At 32.9% G+C, this 15,451-nt stretch overlaps 1 protein-coding gene, 1 long non-coding RNA gene and 1 pseudogene across 2 annotated transcripts; all 3 read right to left on the bottom strand.

The window, feature by feature from the left end:
* Positions 1–1,237: 1,237 nt before the first annotated feature.
* On the bottom strand, positions 1,238–6,925 carry LOC140959450 (uncharacterized; annotated as a pseudogene).
* A 341-nt stretch (positions 6,926–7,266) lies between these two features.
* Positions 7,267–8,025, bottom strand: LOC140958189 (uncharacterized). The gene is made up of 2 exons (XR_012171753.1): positions 7,845–8,025; positions 7,267–7,412 (listed from the first exon to the last, which is right to left on the bottom strand). It is a non-coding gene; the product is annotated as an uncharacterized lncRNA (long non-coding RNA).
* A 25-nt stretch (positions 8,026–8,050) lies between these two features.
* Positions 8,051–8,959, bottom strand: LOC140959451 (plasma membrane ATPase-like). Its single transcript, XM_073417277.1, has 3 exons — positions 8,700–8,959; positions 8,360–8,578; positions 8,051–8,278 (listed from the first exon to the last, which is right to left on the bottom strand). Exons 1-3 carry the CDS (start codon positions 8,748–8,750, stop codon positions 8,051–8,053), a joined length of 498 nt encoding a protein of 165 aa, XP_073273378.1. The 5' UTR covers positions 8,751–8,959.
* Between the last annotated feature and the right edge of the window lie 6,492 nt (positions 8,960–15,451).

Consider the following 15,451-nt stretch of genomic DNA (forward strand, 5'->3'; position numbering starts at 1 on the left):
AACGGTCCTCCGTCGTGAACCGGAATGTGAACATTTGTCTTTCAAATTATGCAGTGCGCATGAACAATTGCGATGGTATGGCCTCCGCTCAATGTCCATGTCGCACACTGATAAGCTTCCGTCGAAGACACACCGAAACATTATGTTTGCTGATCCGGTGCCCATATGCTCTTCTCTCTTTACTCTCTACTTGGTGTCTTTAATTTGTAATAAAATTCATGTTTCTTGTCAAGTGTTTATATAGAGAAAAGGGTTTAACGAGTGATGATTATAACTATGATAGCGTACGTAGGAATAACCTAGAGTTGAGTGTGTCCACTTTTGGTATAGAGAATTTTAATTAGGGAATCACTTAATTAGTTCTGCGTGGCAAGTTCCAACACTTTTTACGAGGGAAACTGTTGATTCCTACTTGTGGGGAAGCGTAACGAAAGTCACCACGTTTTTGTTTGGACTTATGTTGCTCACAGGATACGAACTAATTAAGGATCTTGTGCTTCACAATGTCTTCACTTGATTCTTGATGACATTAATTCCGAAAATTTTTACTTTGTCGATTTTACTTCCTAAATACGTTTTATCAACTGATTTGTTTAACTTGAGGTTTTCATTCAAATGGATTCCCCACTGTAATATTTATTCGTTTGTCCTATGTTATCAACAGTGACGACGCCAACAAGCGACACTAAAACAAATGCTTGTTCCCCTAATCATCTACTATATATAGAATGATATGAGACAATTTGAATTCAATTAAGAATAATTTTTTCAATAATAATAATAATAATAATATATTTTCATCAATCTCATGGTTTTTATTTCTAAGTTTTGTAATGAATCAAGGATACATCTCCCGATTTTTGTTTTGTACAGATGATCGGCTGAACATCTCACTTGAAAATTGTAGTCAATCAACAATTTTTTATTTTGCAATCATCTCATACAAGCACACCGTGAGATCTATACCTGATGTGGCATAGATTCATTCACTTTCGGGCTTCGTGTTAGTTTGTCTTTTCCCTTGTTTAGATCGCACATACTTTTCAAATTGTAGTTCACAAAGCTTCAGTATAACACAAAACTTGGGCCCTGATGTGGCTAACTTGCCTTTCATTTTCACCTCTACTATGTAAGTTCCAATGTGATGTCATCGCTGTTACTTGTAGCCACGTTTTCCTTTAATAAAGATTAATCAAGGCCAAAAAAAGAAAAATATATATTGCTTAAACAGCATAAACAAGAAAACTTTTACTTCATATAGCCATAGATAACATATGGAACAACATGGTTAAAGCTCAAAACAGAAATTATTCTTCTAAGACGTAGTCCAAATGTAAACCTGGCCTCCACTTGTATCCCCTGCAAGCATCCCAACGTTGCATGGATGCGCATCAATACGACATGGAATAGCAGAAACTAGTTCACTCTCCAAGGTAGTGACAATTTTTTCACTGGCGACAGAGATGACAGCAATTCCTCTCTTCATATTACCAATGAAGACACGAGTCGTCCCAACCCCATACACCTCTGACTCCAAATCATTAAAAGGAAATGAGAATGAGCGATGACTTGTTCATATTCAATCCACCAAGATTGCAATTTAAACAAATCAAATTCATGTTGACGATACATAAATCATTCAATAAAATTGAAAGTACTTGATATTAATACTATGCCTCACTTTTGTGACTGAAAGAAACATCTTATCTAAATGTGTCCTTGTAATTCGCACCACTAGATAAGCCAACTTTGTTATCCATGCTGCACAAACCGATGAAAAGACACAAATTTTCAAGAACTTGTTTAAACATAAATGACTACGGGTTTAACTACAAAAATCACAACTGTCATATAGTTAACCTTAATCTGTAAGAAAGATAACCCGTTCAAACCTTGTAGTTGCCAGACATTTCCCAGTTGGTGAAAAGTAAGCAGATTGTATGGCTCTTTCATGCTCAATAGTCTTCAGGGGCTTTGGTTCATCTGCACTCAAAAGTCTCAAATCCCAAATGCAAGCAGTGCCATTTGTGAAGCTCATAACCATGATATTACTGTTTTCAGGGTTTAAGTCTATGGCGTTAATCCTATTTTCATGCGAATCACAAAACGATATGGATTTTCCTGCTCTCAAATCACATATCTTGATTCCTCCTCTGCCTTCACTAAAGTGTAAGAACTTCTTGTAGTATGGATTCAGGGACATAAAGTATACAGACTAATTCACTGGCATAAACTGTGATACCCTTGTCCCATATCAAAAAAATCAAAGATTTAAAATGAGTTTATAATGGCTTACAATGGACTTCTATAGCAACTTGGGTTAATCATTTTCGTAAAGCGAGGACGAATACGAAGTAGTTGCTATAGGGGCCCATTGTGCAGTCACGCAAGCGCGAGCCCGGGCTCGGGACGTGACATAAACCATATCGAATACCTCTCTCTCAACATCCAATAACCTCACAAACCCATCATAGTTAGAAATGTAGAACTGCAAAAGTCAAAATAAGGAAAATTCAGACTCCAATAACAGTAAACAAATCCAAACACATGGATATCGTATTGAGTCGCAAGCAATACTGGCTGACCACTTCACAGCAACGTGTCCTGTAAAGCAGGGAAAATTTATACCCTAAACTACATGCTTTACAAGTACAAAAATACATTTTTTTGGTTAATACAACCACAAGATAGTTCCTGTATCGAAATTGTATTACTTATTGAGGTTTATATACACAAAGAATAGTGCCTGAAAAAACCATTATGATGATTGAGATTTCTTTTACCAATAATATTAACAAGTCTAATCCCAGCTTCTCAGCCCAACCACTGCACGAATGATTCTAAGTATCAAACAAGTATCTTACATTGAAATATTTAAAAGAAGTGAAGGATACGAAATAATATTCTATAAAAACATTGACGCGTGGTTGCAACTCCATTGTACTCGTTTCAGGAGTCATTGTTAAAACTTAAAAGTGAATAAAAAAAATGAAAACATAGCAGACGTTTGTCTGGTCCCATACCCAACCTTTCAAATTTAGCCAAAAAAAGAACATTAAAAGAACCAAATATATATGCTATCACATAAAAACGACTGTGAGACAAGCTCACCTTCGAGATGGAAATTGGATCTATCACAATAACAGAAATTGGTCCGGAATGTGGGTGATAAACATAAATGAACATAAATTCCGCCATCATCCTTTTCTTTTGCTTCAACATTCCAAAACCCGATATTGCCAAACTTGTTCCCTACCACAACCATTTGCATATCAAGAGTTGGAAAAGACCTCAAATTCAAAATTTTCCCAGGCACCACTCTTGCAATATTCTCAGGGCCGTGCTTATTTGGAGTCAAATGAGTCCAATGACTCAGGCCCATCTCTTTTTTGGGGCCCAAAATTTTTTTAAAAAAATAATTATATATAATACTAAATAGCCCCCACATATGCATCTACGTAAGTGAAAGGAAAAATCCAGTTTGTGAAGACTTAGTGCGGCCGAAACATGAATTTTATTATTAAAAAAATCACTCGTAAGATTTTAAGAAATTATCGGTCATCTTCGAAATCAAAATCAGGAGTGGATGAATTAATCTAGCTGGCAATAAGTTGTTGGTATGATTTACCAAACCAGTCTAGTTTTCTTATCGGGGTGGAGTGATGGTGGGAAGCATGACGGATTAAGGACAAGTATAAAAATCGGAACAAATCAAAAAAAGAGAATCGATAATATATTATCTTCGAATTAATGATTTATTCACTCTTTCTGGAGCGGGGATTAAAGATTTGAGACTTCTCTTTTGTTTTTGCTTTTGTAATATATACACGAGGAAGTTTCCAAATCAAGAAATCTCCTACTATGAAACTTTGCTTGAGAGTGCATAGAAAAAACCAAAATATTTCTTAAAATATGTATTCAAAATTTCAAATATCAATATATATAAAGTATAACGAGATGAAAAATTAAAAACCCTAAAGGCCCCATGGAATCAGTCCATTCGTTTACCATATCAGGTCCAGCTAAGATCAAAATTCAAAAGTGAAAGGTGGCGTATCAAGAATGTGTGGTGATTGGCTGTAACTGATATGTATATTTGATGTTGAATTCGGTTGGTGAGTAAGACAGCTTTTCCCAGTTATTTAGTTGTGTAAAAAGTGGGAGATTCATTCAAGCTATTAATGTGGCTAAAGATTGTTTGCGATTGATCATCATCGTCTTTTTACGTGATACTCATATGAATAATGATTGCATTTAGAATCTCAAATGCTCATATTGTTTATAAAATCTTGTTGACTGTCCCGGTCACAGTAACAAGTGTAGAGCGAAGTTTCTCAAAGTTTAAACTCATCAAAACTTTTCTCCGATCAACCATGTCACAAGAAAGATTGAATGAATTGGCTATGTTATCGATTGAGAAAGAAATTACTGAACAACTTGATTATACAGACTTGATTAGTATTTTTAGCTCTAAAACTGTTAGGAGGGTTGTTTTTTAATTATCATTTTGGACATGTTTGATATTTTTATTCATTTAGTTTTTTATATTGTCTTTAATGTATTAATTTAATTTGAAAAATTGCTATGGAACTAAAAAAATATGAACACACATTATGATTCAGAGTCCTCATTTTAAAAGTTAGACTCAGGCCCATATATTGTTAGGATCAGCCCTGAATATTCTCTTCATACAATTTCAAGGCATCCACACGAACTTAACTATACACCCTTTTCCGCACCTTAAGAGCAACTCCAACCCTTGCTCCACAATGGAGTTGCTCCATTGTGGAGCAAGGTTTTTCACTCCAATCCAGCACCAAAAATGGTGCTGGACTGGAGTTGTCCTAAAACCCACTCTAGATGTGGCGCAGTACAAAGTGCTACGCCACATCTTTTTTATTTTTTTTTTAATTTTTTTATTTGTTTTTAAATAATTATAAATATTTAATATTTTATTATATATTAATTATATAATTAATATTTTTATTTTTGTTCAACGACTATTTTGCTGAAAATCCCAGATTTCATGAAGGTATTTTTCGACGACGATTTCGGATGTCTCGTCATCTATTCCTTCACATTGTGGATGGTGTCAAGAATCATGATAGCTACTTCATACAACGCAGTGATGGCTTGGGACGACTAGGGTTATCAACTAATCAGAAAGCAACAACTGCAATTCGAATGTTAGCATATGCCATGGCCGCGGATGCGACTGATGAATACATCAAAATAGGAGAGTCAACTGCAATTGAATGCTTGCAACGGTTTTGTCGAGAAGTGGTGGAAGTTTTTGGAGCCCAGTACTTACGAGCTCCAACAGCCAACGATGTTGATCGACTCTTGCATATTGGTAAACAACGAGGCTTTCCAGGAATGTTGGGAAGTCTGGATTGTATGCATTGGAAGTGGAAGAACTGTCCTACTGCTTGGGCTGGGCAATATTCAGGTCGAAGTGGGTCTCCAACAATTATTTTAGAAGCAGTGGCCGATTATGATCTTTGGATATGACACGCATATTTTGGTATGCCTGGATCAAATAATGACATCAATGTTTTAGAGGCATCCAATATATTTTCAAATTTGGCTCAAGGCATTGCTCCTCCTGCCAATTATACTATTCATGGCAAAGAATATAATACTGGCTATTACCTAGCAGATGGTATCTACCCAAAGTGGTCAACTATTGTGCAAACTATCAGTAGCCCACTTGGACCGAAAAAAAGATATTTTGCTATGAAACAAGAGTCGTGTAGGAAAGATGTGGAGCGAGCATTTGGTGTTCTTCAATCTCGATTTGCAATCGTGGCAAATCCAGCACGTTCGTGGCGTAAAAACAATTTGCATGATATAATGACAGCATGCATTATCATGCACAACATGATTATTGAAGATGAACGTGACCTCAGTGCACCAATTGAAGATGCAAGGGAAGCACCGCTTGCCGATGTGGAAATGGTGGTCAATGACGAAAGTACAAGATTCGAAGAATTTCTCTCTCGGTATAAGAAAATAAAAAACAGAGATGCTCACTATAAACTACGAAATGCGTTAATTGAGCACTTATGAGAAGAATATAGTAATTCTAATATTTAATATTGTGCTTGTATCGTATTTATTTCTTAAAATAAATATTTGTATCATTTTCAATGTTTTTTAAATTATATATAATGTTATGCTTGTATTGTATTTTATTCTTGAAATAAATATTTATATCGTTTTCAATGATTATATTGAAATAAAATATTTGTATCATTAAATAATTACTTTATTTATATAAAATAATTAATCGATTTTCTAATAAATAATGAAATAATATAATTATATTTATTATGTATAATTGTGTAATGGAATTATAAATAGTTATTATTGAATTAAAATTAATATTATAAGAATATTCTGAGAATATTTTTTTTTAGTGTAGAATGTAGTGTAGATAGGTTGGAGATGAATTTAGTGTTACACTATTGTATTGCAGAATATAGTGCAATAGGTTGGAGATGATCTAAGTGACTCAGATGGTTTACTTCTCCTCAAATTTTCGATGGAATCACCGGGTAACACGTCACTCTCACGAAGGCATTTTTCAGAGCATCTTAAAATGGTTCAAACAAGTGTCCTATATGAGGAATTATCGCTAGTGCACGCATCTCTCATTGCAAGGGGCACTAGTTTGTGCAGTGAATTTGTGGATGTCAATGTTACCCATAAAAACACATCAAAAGGAAAAAATCTGAAATTTTTGGCGTTTGGCGGCGGCGGCGGCGGCGGAGAGTTCGTTCACTCTAGAGTGAATCTTAAGCGCCTCCAGCATCTCGCCGTTGCTCTTTATGTTTTCCAGCCGTCTCCGCTCGTATTCCGTCGTCTTTTCGCGTTCAACCATTTCGCTTCTTGCTTGTGCTGTAATCGGCGCACGAAATGAAATTGGAGGTCGGATTACGTGGCAAGTTTGCGGCCGTTTAGAAAATGTGTGTATTATATATTTTTTAATTTTTTTATATAAAAGATAAAAATTAGTATATTTATATTTATACAATAAAGGGGGGGCCATATCAATCGGCAACTACAAGAAACAAAACTGATTTCTTTTTCTCTGATAATAATATTCACAACTAATTTATTTAAAGAAGAAATATATCAATGTAATCCCAAAATAAACGTTAAAAATTTTGGAATTTATATTAGAGACAATCAGACAAACTCCTAGGTAGGCCTAAAATTTTAACAGAAAAATTCCTATGTCCTCTACTCATTGGCGAAAATTTCTTTATCACTTTGTGATATTCTCTTGTTGACAGATTCTTTGATCATACTCTTAGACAGTGTAGTGTTGTTGGATTGTTTCAATGTCCAGTCCCTTTAGCTTCACCACTGATTCAACGTGTCCCTTTAGAGTGTGAAGCTCCCTCAGCCTGTGGCAACATTTTTCAGGTTAGACTAATTACCATAATGATGTTTAAATCAAGGATCATGCATGATTCCAAAGTTTTCCAAAATTTTAAAATACCGTGTTGTGTTGATAAATTTTGAAAGCATAGAATCTCTTTATGCTGATGATTTTCAAAGTCTTTTTTTTTGTTAAGATTTGGACATGTGTTTTTTAATCAAAATTGTAGTAAGAAAATTGTTCCTATATTCACATGTGTCGTCAAATGCGAACGTCCGCACTAACGTCCAAACGATGGCTATCGAAGTCTTAATTTACGTTCAACTTTTACATTTGAAAATTTTGTAATATATAGAGCTCATTTGCTAGACATGTCATTTTAAAATACCGTGTCGTTGATAAGTCTTGAAAGCATGTAACCACTTTATGCTGATGATTTCTAGAGTTTTTTTTATACCTTGCAATTTCAGCTCTTCGTTTGGCTTGCTCAGCGATTTCAGACAGTTCTCTGTAGTTGTTCTTGTCGTTAATCAGGCCCGTAGACTCGGTGTTAGATAGGCCGTGCAGGGTTCTTTGAGCCACTACCATTGCGCTTCTCTTTCACCCTTGCCATAATCCTTCTTGGTCGTGAAGGCAGTCTGTTTTTCCAAGAAAAAAAAGAGTTCAGATTCGTAAAGTTTGTACGTTGGATAAAGAGAATTCAGTTGAAGGATGCTTATTTATGACATAATGTACCTTGTTCTGGATCATGGAATCCCAGGCTTTCCCACTCAAGCCATAGCGAATGATAAATTTGAGAACGTCGAGTGGGAAATAAGTGACGATGCTGTAAATCCAGATAATAAGAAGCACGATGATACCGACGAAATCTTGCCAATCCGGAGGCTTGCCCTGCATTGACAGTAAAGTGAGAATTATATAATGAAGAAATAGCCTGGAATAAAACAAAATTCAACACGATTTACACATTACCCCTCCATTGGCCAAAACAATGGCCATAATGGCAGCACACTCCATAACCCATGAAAGAGGATTCCACATAAATCCCAAAAACTTGAGGATCTTGCTTTCTTTTTTCTCCTCGAGCTTATTGTAGCCAAAAATTTGAACCCTTTTCTCTCCTTCTTCCGACGTCAAACCCTCTCTCGTACATTTTAGCTGTGTGAAAACTTCCTCAATGGGAATCTTTTCCTGTCATGCATAAAATATAAATCATCAATCACATGGAAAACTCAAGGAAACATGAAGTAAAATTTCGTCCAACTGAGATTTCATTATCAGTCGCATGTCGGAACCAGAAAACAAAACTCACGAGATCAACTTGTTCATTCTTTATCTCTTCCAAGGAGAAGTCCGAGGCCATGATGTTGGCACTTCGTCAAGAAAACATGCAAATTTAAGTAAACTCAACAAGAATATGAAAGGAAGAAAGACTGAGAGCAGAAATCTCCCTTTCTCCCCCTCCCGTTTACTTCAAATTAATGACCTGTTTCTCATACAATTCCTCTTTTTCTTTTGTTGTTTTTAGGCTTCCATGCAAATCAGTGAACAAATGAAGAAAAGGGGATGTCTTTCCGATACATAGGCCTCTTGTATTTATATTTCAACCATTTTTTGTTCCAATGACGATGGAAAACCACTCATTTTCTAACCTCTTTTTCCACTTTTGAAGAATGTCAGCACATTATTTTTGGGATTTTTTTTTAAAATATTATAAATTAATAAAATCATTATAAAAATGATGCAAATTGAAAACTTTTATAAAACTAGTATAATCCGCAAAACACTGTCCCGGATTCATAATTAATTTAAAAAAAATTAAAAAAATATAAAAAAAGAATGTCACATATTCAATGAATCCGTGACATCCTGAATCCGTGGCAGGCTGTCACGGATTCATTGTTCGTGGCCCTCCACCCTGCCTCCTCCCCTCTATTTATTTGCGCAATCCCTTCCATTCGGTATCCCATTTTTTATTTGCGTCCCTTCCATTTATCCATTTCCCTTTTCCATTCGGTATCCTATTTTCAATTCTTCTGTACCATTCGTTAATTTCATTGGGCGATTTGTTGGTTGTCCTCGGCATTTCAATTTGTTGGATCATCGGTGACATATTTTTCCGTCTTCGGTATTTTTATTTGTGCAATATCAATATTTCTATTTGTTGATAATAATTCTCGTCGGTTTGTTATGCTCATAATTTTTTTGTTATCAAGACTTGTGAAGTATTATTTTATTTTATTATTGTTGAATTAATATTTTTTTATGTTTTATTTTTTGTAAGAATATTTAACATTGACAGGTTATTATATTGTTTGTTGATTAATCATTTATATCATAAGAGCAAACTTTAAGAGGTAATTAACGTTTTTTTTGTTTATTATATTTATTATTGTTCGTTTATTGACTGAACAAAATTTGATTGACTGAATTTACTTATTGCAACAATTTATATTATTGAAATTACTTTAATTTAATAATAATAACAAAATTTAAATTGTTTTATTAAATACTTATTATTAGTTGAATAATATTCTTTAATATTATTTTCGTATAAGTTTTTTCAAGTAAAGGTATTTGAAACTTCCGAATTTTTCATATAAGTTGAATAATAAAGGTATTATCATATAAGTTGAATAATATTTTTTAATATTATATGTTACTGTTATTTAGTAAATGTATTTGAAACCTCCAATTTTTTTTTTTGTATAATATTTCTGATATTTTTTGTAATTTATTGCAGATATTAAACATCGTTCGTTGATTCAATTACAAATTCCGTGCAACAACATTTAAAAAGTTAATTTCACTAAATCATTAGTATTTTGATGATTACAAGCACATTATCCGTATTTTCAGTCATCTTGCAAACAAAAAATCAGTAGTTAACAAATATTATATTTTATATCAACAAAATTTAACTTCGTATTTTATAGTAAACGAAATTTATTTGCAATTTTCGACTCGAAAAAATAAAACGTATATGTTGATGACAAATTGATAATAAAACTAATTACTGTAAATTAAATAATTTCTTTTAAAAATCAATAATACTTCGTAAAAACATGTAATTATAATAAATACATTAGTAATAGTTATTATTAAGTATAATAATAGTTATAAAAACGTTACCTCTTAAAGTTTGCTCTTATGATATAAATGATTAATCAACAAACAATATAATAACCTGTCAATGTTAAATATTCTTACAGAAAATACAACATAAAAAAATATTAATTCAACAATAATAAAATAAAATAATACTTCACAAGTCTTGATAACAAAAAAATTATGAGCATAACAAACCGGNACAAATTGATAATAAAACTAATTACTGTAAATTAAATAATTTCTTTTAAAAATCAATAATACTTCGTAAAACGTAACATGTAATTATAATAAATACATTAGTAATAGTTATTATTAAGTATAATAATAGTTATAAAAACGTTACCTCTTAAAGTTTGCTCTTATGATATAAATGATTAATCAACAAACAATATAATAACCTGTCAATGTTAAATATTCTTACAGAAAATACAACATAAAAAAATATTAATTCAACAATAATAAAATAAAATAATACTTCACAAGTCTTGATAACAAAAAAATTATGAGCATAACAAACCGGCGAGAATTATTATCAACAAATAGAAATATTGATATTGAACAAATAAAAATACCGAAGACGGAAAAATATGTCACCGATGATCCAACAAATTGAAATGCCGAGGACAACCAACAAATCGCCCAATGAAATTAACGAATGGTACTGAAGAATTGAAAATAGGATACCGAATGGAAAAGGGAAATGGATAAATGGAAGGGACGCAAATAAAAAATGGGATACCGAATGGAAGGGATTGCGCAAATAAATAGAGGGGAGGAGGCAGGGTGGGGGCCACGAACAACACGGATTCATTGAATCCGTGACATTCTTTTTTTATATTTTTTTAATTTTTTTTTAAAATTAATTATGAATCCGGGACAATGTTTTGCGGATTATACTAGTTTTATAAAAGTTTTCAATTTGCATCATTTTTATAATGATTTTATTAATTTATAATATTTTTTAAAAAAAACCGTTTTTAAGTACATAACATGAGAAGGAATTTTATTATCAATAGGGAACTTTGCACGTGTTGTATGCATATATGTGTTGTTTTTGCATTAAATTTTTTTTTGTTATTTTTTATTTAATGATTTTTTTATAATAATTTCTGACATTATCTGTAACACCTTTCTTCTATGCTTGACGCGACTAATGATAATTATGCTCATAATTAAAATAGAGTTTGATAGATACCTATATCATGGAACAATACAACTTATGGGCACTAATTTGATGGTTTATAAAAATTTTGACATGATATCCCTATATTTCGGACAATCCAATAATCCAAGCAATAGTTAAATTCGTATAATATATGTTCCACAACTTACTTATATATACATAAACACATCTATGTACATCAACATGATCACCGACAAATATTTCATTCACTGTTTTTTTCAATCCATTCTATATACGAACACACACTTTCACCGTTATACATATAGGCATAGACAACGTAAAGCTTATTCAAACCTTAACGTAAGATCAACTATAATACATATATACGGAAGCCATGCCAGTAGCATGTCCAGGTTCTTGTCGATGTAAGACACTTCACAAGCATTCATTGATGAACCGGCATCCTACTCACCTTCATTACATGATCTTGTAATACATGAGCTACGTGAGTTTATAAAACTCAGCAAGTTGGCACTTGTACATATCAATATGCGTAGAAGGAACATACATATCAAAGTCGTGATCAACAATGAATTCTTAAATCATTTCATATCATAAATTCATCTATAACATGTAAACATGTTCTTTTTATGTACTTGAGCCCCATTTGTTGACCTTTACTAGCGTGCTTTCTTTATTATATATCTATTACTGTGGTGACCGTCCAGGTGGCCTGTGACAACCCCGCGATCCATGAACATATATTGACCAATAGGGTTGGTGAACTTAAAATACCCATGATGTCAAAGATCTCATATATTATATAATAACATGTTGCATTCATTTCGTACAATTTTCATGTTCATGACATGGCCACATCTTTTGAACATTCGTGATCTTTCATCTATAATACATAACAATGGTATATGTGATATGTTTTCATCAATAAACGTACTAACAAAGTACATATAACAATAATCAATAAGAAACATTTGAAACTCATAATATTACTAATGTATTACTTCAAGAATATGACTTACTTTCCAAGCGTAAAAACACTTGTAGAATAAAGTTCCTTGGTCCTACGCTGTAAAATACATCAATAATTCAATCACTACTTTCATACTTAAGCATATGGTTGAGAGTCACCCTATATGGTCCTCCACGTATGAAAACCAACATTCAATAGGTGAATACTTACAACCCTAGGATGCTCTTGTGGTGGAGAATTCAATTCTAGCTTCAATTTGATGAAGAAGAAGATATGTAGGATCAACTGAAGGAAGAACTCTCCTTGATTTTTGATGGTGAAAATAGCTGAAACACTCGATCCTTATCCATTTCAATCACAAAAATCATGTTTTTAACTCACACTTTTGTCCAAAGGCGCTCGAGCGGTAACATTTTACCGCTTGAGCGCTGACCATTCTGTTAAAACACCTAAATTTTGGTACAAGGGTGCTAGGGCGGTTGAATTTGACCGCTCGGGCGCGCTCTGCACGCAACCTCGTCAGCTTTTGCTAAAAACAAACATCTTCCTTTCATAATTTGGAAAAGTGGTCAACATGAAAGTTGTAGCTCTATTCTTGGCTTTCATCTCCAATTGACCTCATGTCATNTATTATAACATGTAATTATTAAGTATAGTAATAGTTATAAAACGTTCATTAGTAATAGTTATTTGTTATAAGTAATAGTTATTTATTATAAAAAGTATAACATGTAATTACAATAGAGAAGGGGAGCTAACGGATTTCTTTTTAGAATCCGTGATGATTCCGTGGCAGTATATCACGGATTCCGTGACATAATTCTTAGAATCCGTGAGCATTAATTTTAACAAAAAAATTTAATTGAATCCGGGATTCTGATTTCCGGATCGTAATATTTTTATAAACCCCCAAATTTTGTAATATTTTAATGTATACTTTTTAAAATTATATTATTTTTTAAAAAAACCCTTATTTTTGTTGACCTATAAAATCAGCTGTTACGTACGTTTGAGCTTTCACCTTAATTATGACCCGCTAATCATGGAGCTCCGGAGGGGATCCCTGATTACTGATTTTCTATTTTTAATTAACTTTACATTTTATCATTTCTTTCTAAATTAAAGCCAAAATAATAATTAATATATATTAAAAATAGAGATAAAAATTGAACACTATGATTGGTTTTTTTAAAACTATTTGAGTTATATTCGGAAAACTTGGTCTAAATATTTATTTATTTAGAATTTTGTTATTTTATGTTGTCAAATTTCAATTTTAGATTTATACTCAGAGTTTTTCATCAATATTTTTTATAAAAAAAATAGTTTTAAAATTTTCTTGAAAATAAAATTGGTTTTTAATATAGTTTTTGGATAATTTTATGGGGTAATCAAACTGAACAATTCGAGATATTTCTGAAGCTTAATTATTAATTAGAATAATAATTAAATCGATCCACATAAATAAGAGAGGTTGGAAGCTGACGACTACCCGTCTGGTTAACAGCAAAACGTTTTCATGTCGTGTTGTTGCACGTGGTTACACGCGCCGCCTCACCGCTCTGCGATCCCCTGTAGCTCGCCGTCTGAATCCAGTTCTAGGCACCTCTCAATGTCTACCTCCGTCCGTATTGCCGTTGTTGGCGACGTCGTAATATATCTCCCGATATCTTTGCTTACATGTTTCACTGGCGGACATATATAAATATATAATTAATTAATTGTTGGGATTAGTGATTTTGCTGCATACACAAGCTTCTCTCTGAGTATCATTGTATGATTTTGGAAAATTTTTGCCTTTTCTGATGCATGATGATTGGAGTCTAGAGGAAGATACCAAGGCTTTGCAGTTTTTGAAGGTACCTTTCGTTCTATTTAATGGTCTGACTTTATTTCATTTGGTTTTCTGAATGCATATTTTTGTTATAGAAAAGTTTAGTTTCTGACGAAGACTTATATAAAGAAACTGTGTAGTTTTGTGGTCATTGTAGCGCTTATTACCAAATTAAGTAATGTCTTTTAGCTAAGGAGAATCTCAGATTCCCCTTGAGTAATGGGCTTCTTAGCGAGCACAACATAATGCATGAACCAACCAGTGGTGGATACTGTGGCTTCTAGGAAGTAACTAAATTGTATTTCTGGCAATGGAGATACTGTAATTGCAATGTGTTTGTCTTTACGAGGACATGATATATGGATCTGGATTTACCCCCCATTTTTAATGCTTCATTTTACTTGAAGGATCAGCATTACTTTTGTCTTTAAAGTTTGCCTTTCCCATAAATCCATAAGGAAAAAACGATGAGCAAATTAAGGGAGTAGCATTGGCCTTTTGAGACATTTAGGATGTTGGCTATTTCTGTAGAAAGTGAAGGATATCAAAACTGATATGTAATATTCATTATTAAATTATTGTTACTCGAGAATGTGTGTGTCATTCAATTTATATCCAGATAGATATATAACTTAAAAGAAAATGAAAAAATAAGCAATTGAAGTGGAAATTGTGGATTGTTGTTTCAATGGCCAAAATGATTTGTAAAGTTTTTAGTGCTCATAACGGCTTTCCCACTCAAAACTATGAAACCAAACAAGAAAGGCTTATTTAGGCAAACCAATGGCCGTGGCTGTGACTATCTTTCCTCCCAAAAAACGGATGTCAGGGGCCATTGTTGTACATATAATCAATGAAATAATACACATTTTTTGTGTATCTCTAGGTTTTGTTTAGTAAGAAACTGACAAACTTTGGCTGTTAGTTATTCAATTTATTTATTCTTTTTTTTTTTTTGAAAGGAAGTTAACTAGTTATTGAATTTGTCTTATTTTCTTGAAAAAA

This window comes from Primulina huaijiensis, chromosome 15 (genome assembly GCF_012295235.1).
Source record: "Primulina huaijiensis isolate GDHJ02 chromosome 15, ASM1229523v2, whole genome shotgun sequence".
Lineage (NCBI taxonomy): Eukaryota > Viridiplantae > Streptophyta > Magnoliopsida > Lamiales > Gesneriaceae > Primulina > Primulina huaijiensis.

Excerpts from the sequence above, each read along its gene's own strand:
- LOC140959451 (XM_073417277.1), bottom strand. The coding sequence starts at position 8,750 with ATGGCCTCGGACTTCTCCTTGGAAGAGATAAAGAATGAACAAGTTGAT. Across the intron at positions 8,579-8,699 it reads AGAATGAACAAGTTGATCTC|GAAAAGATTCCCATTGAGGA; the intron begins GTGAGTTTTGTT and ends TATGCATGACAG. Across the intron at positions 8,279-8,359 it reads TTGTTTTGGCCAATGGAGGG|GGCAAGCCTCCGGATTGGCA; the intron begins GTAATGTGTAAA and ends CTGTCAATGCAG.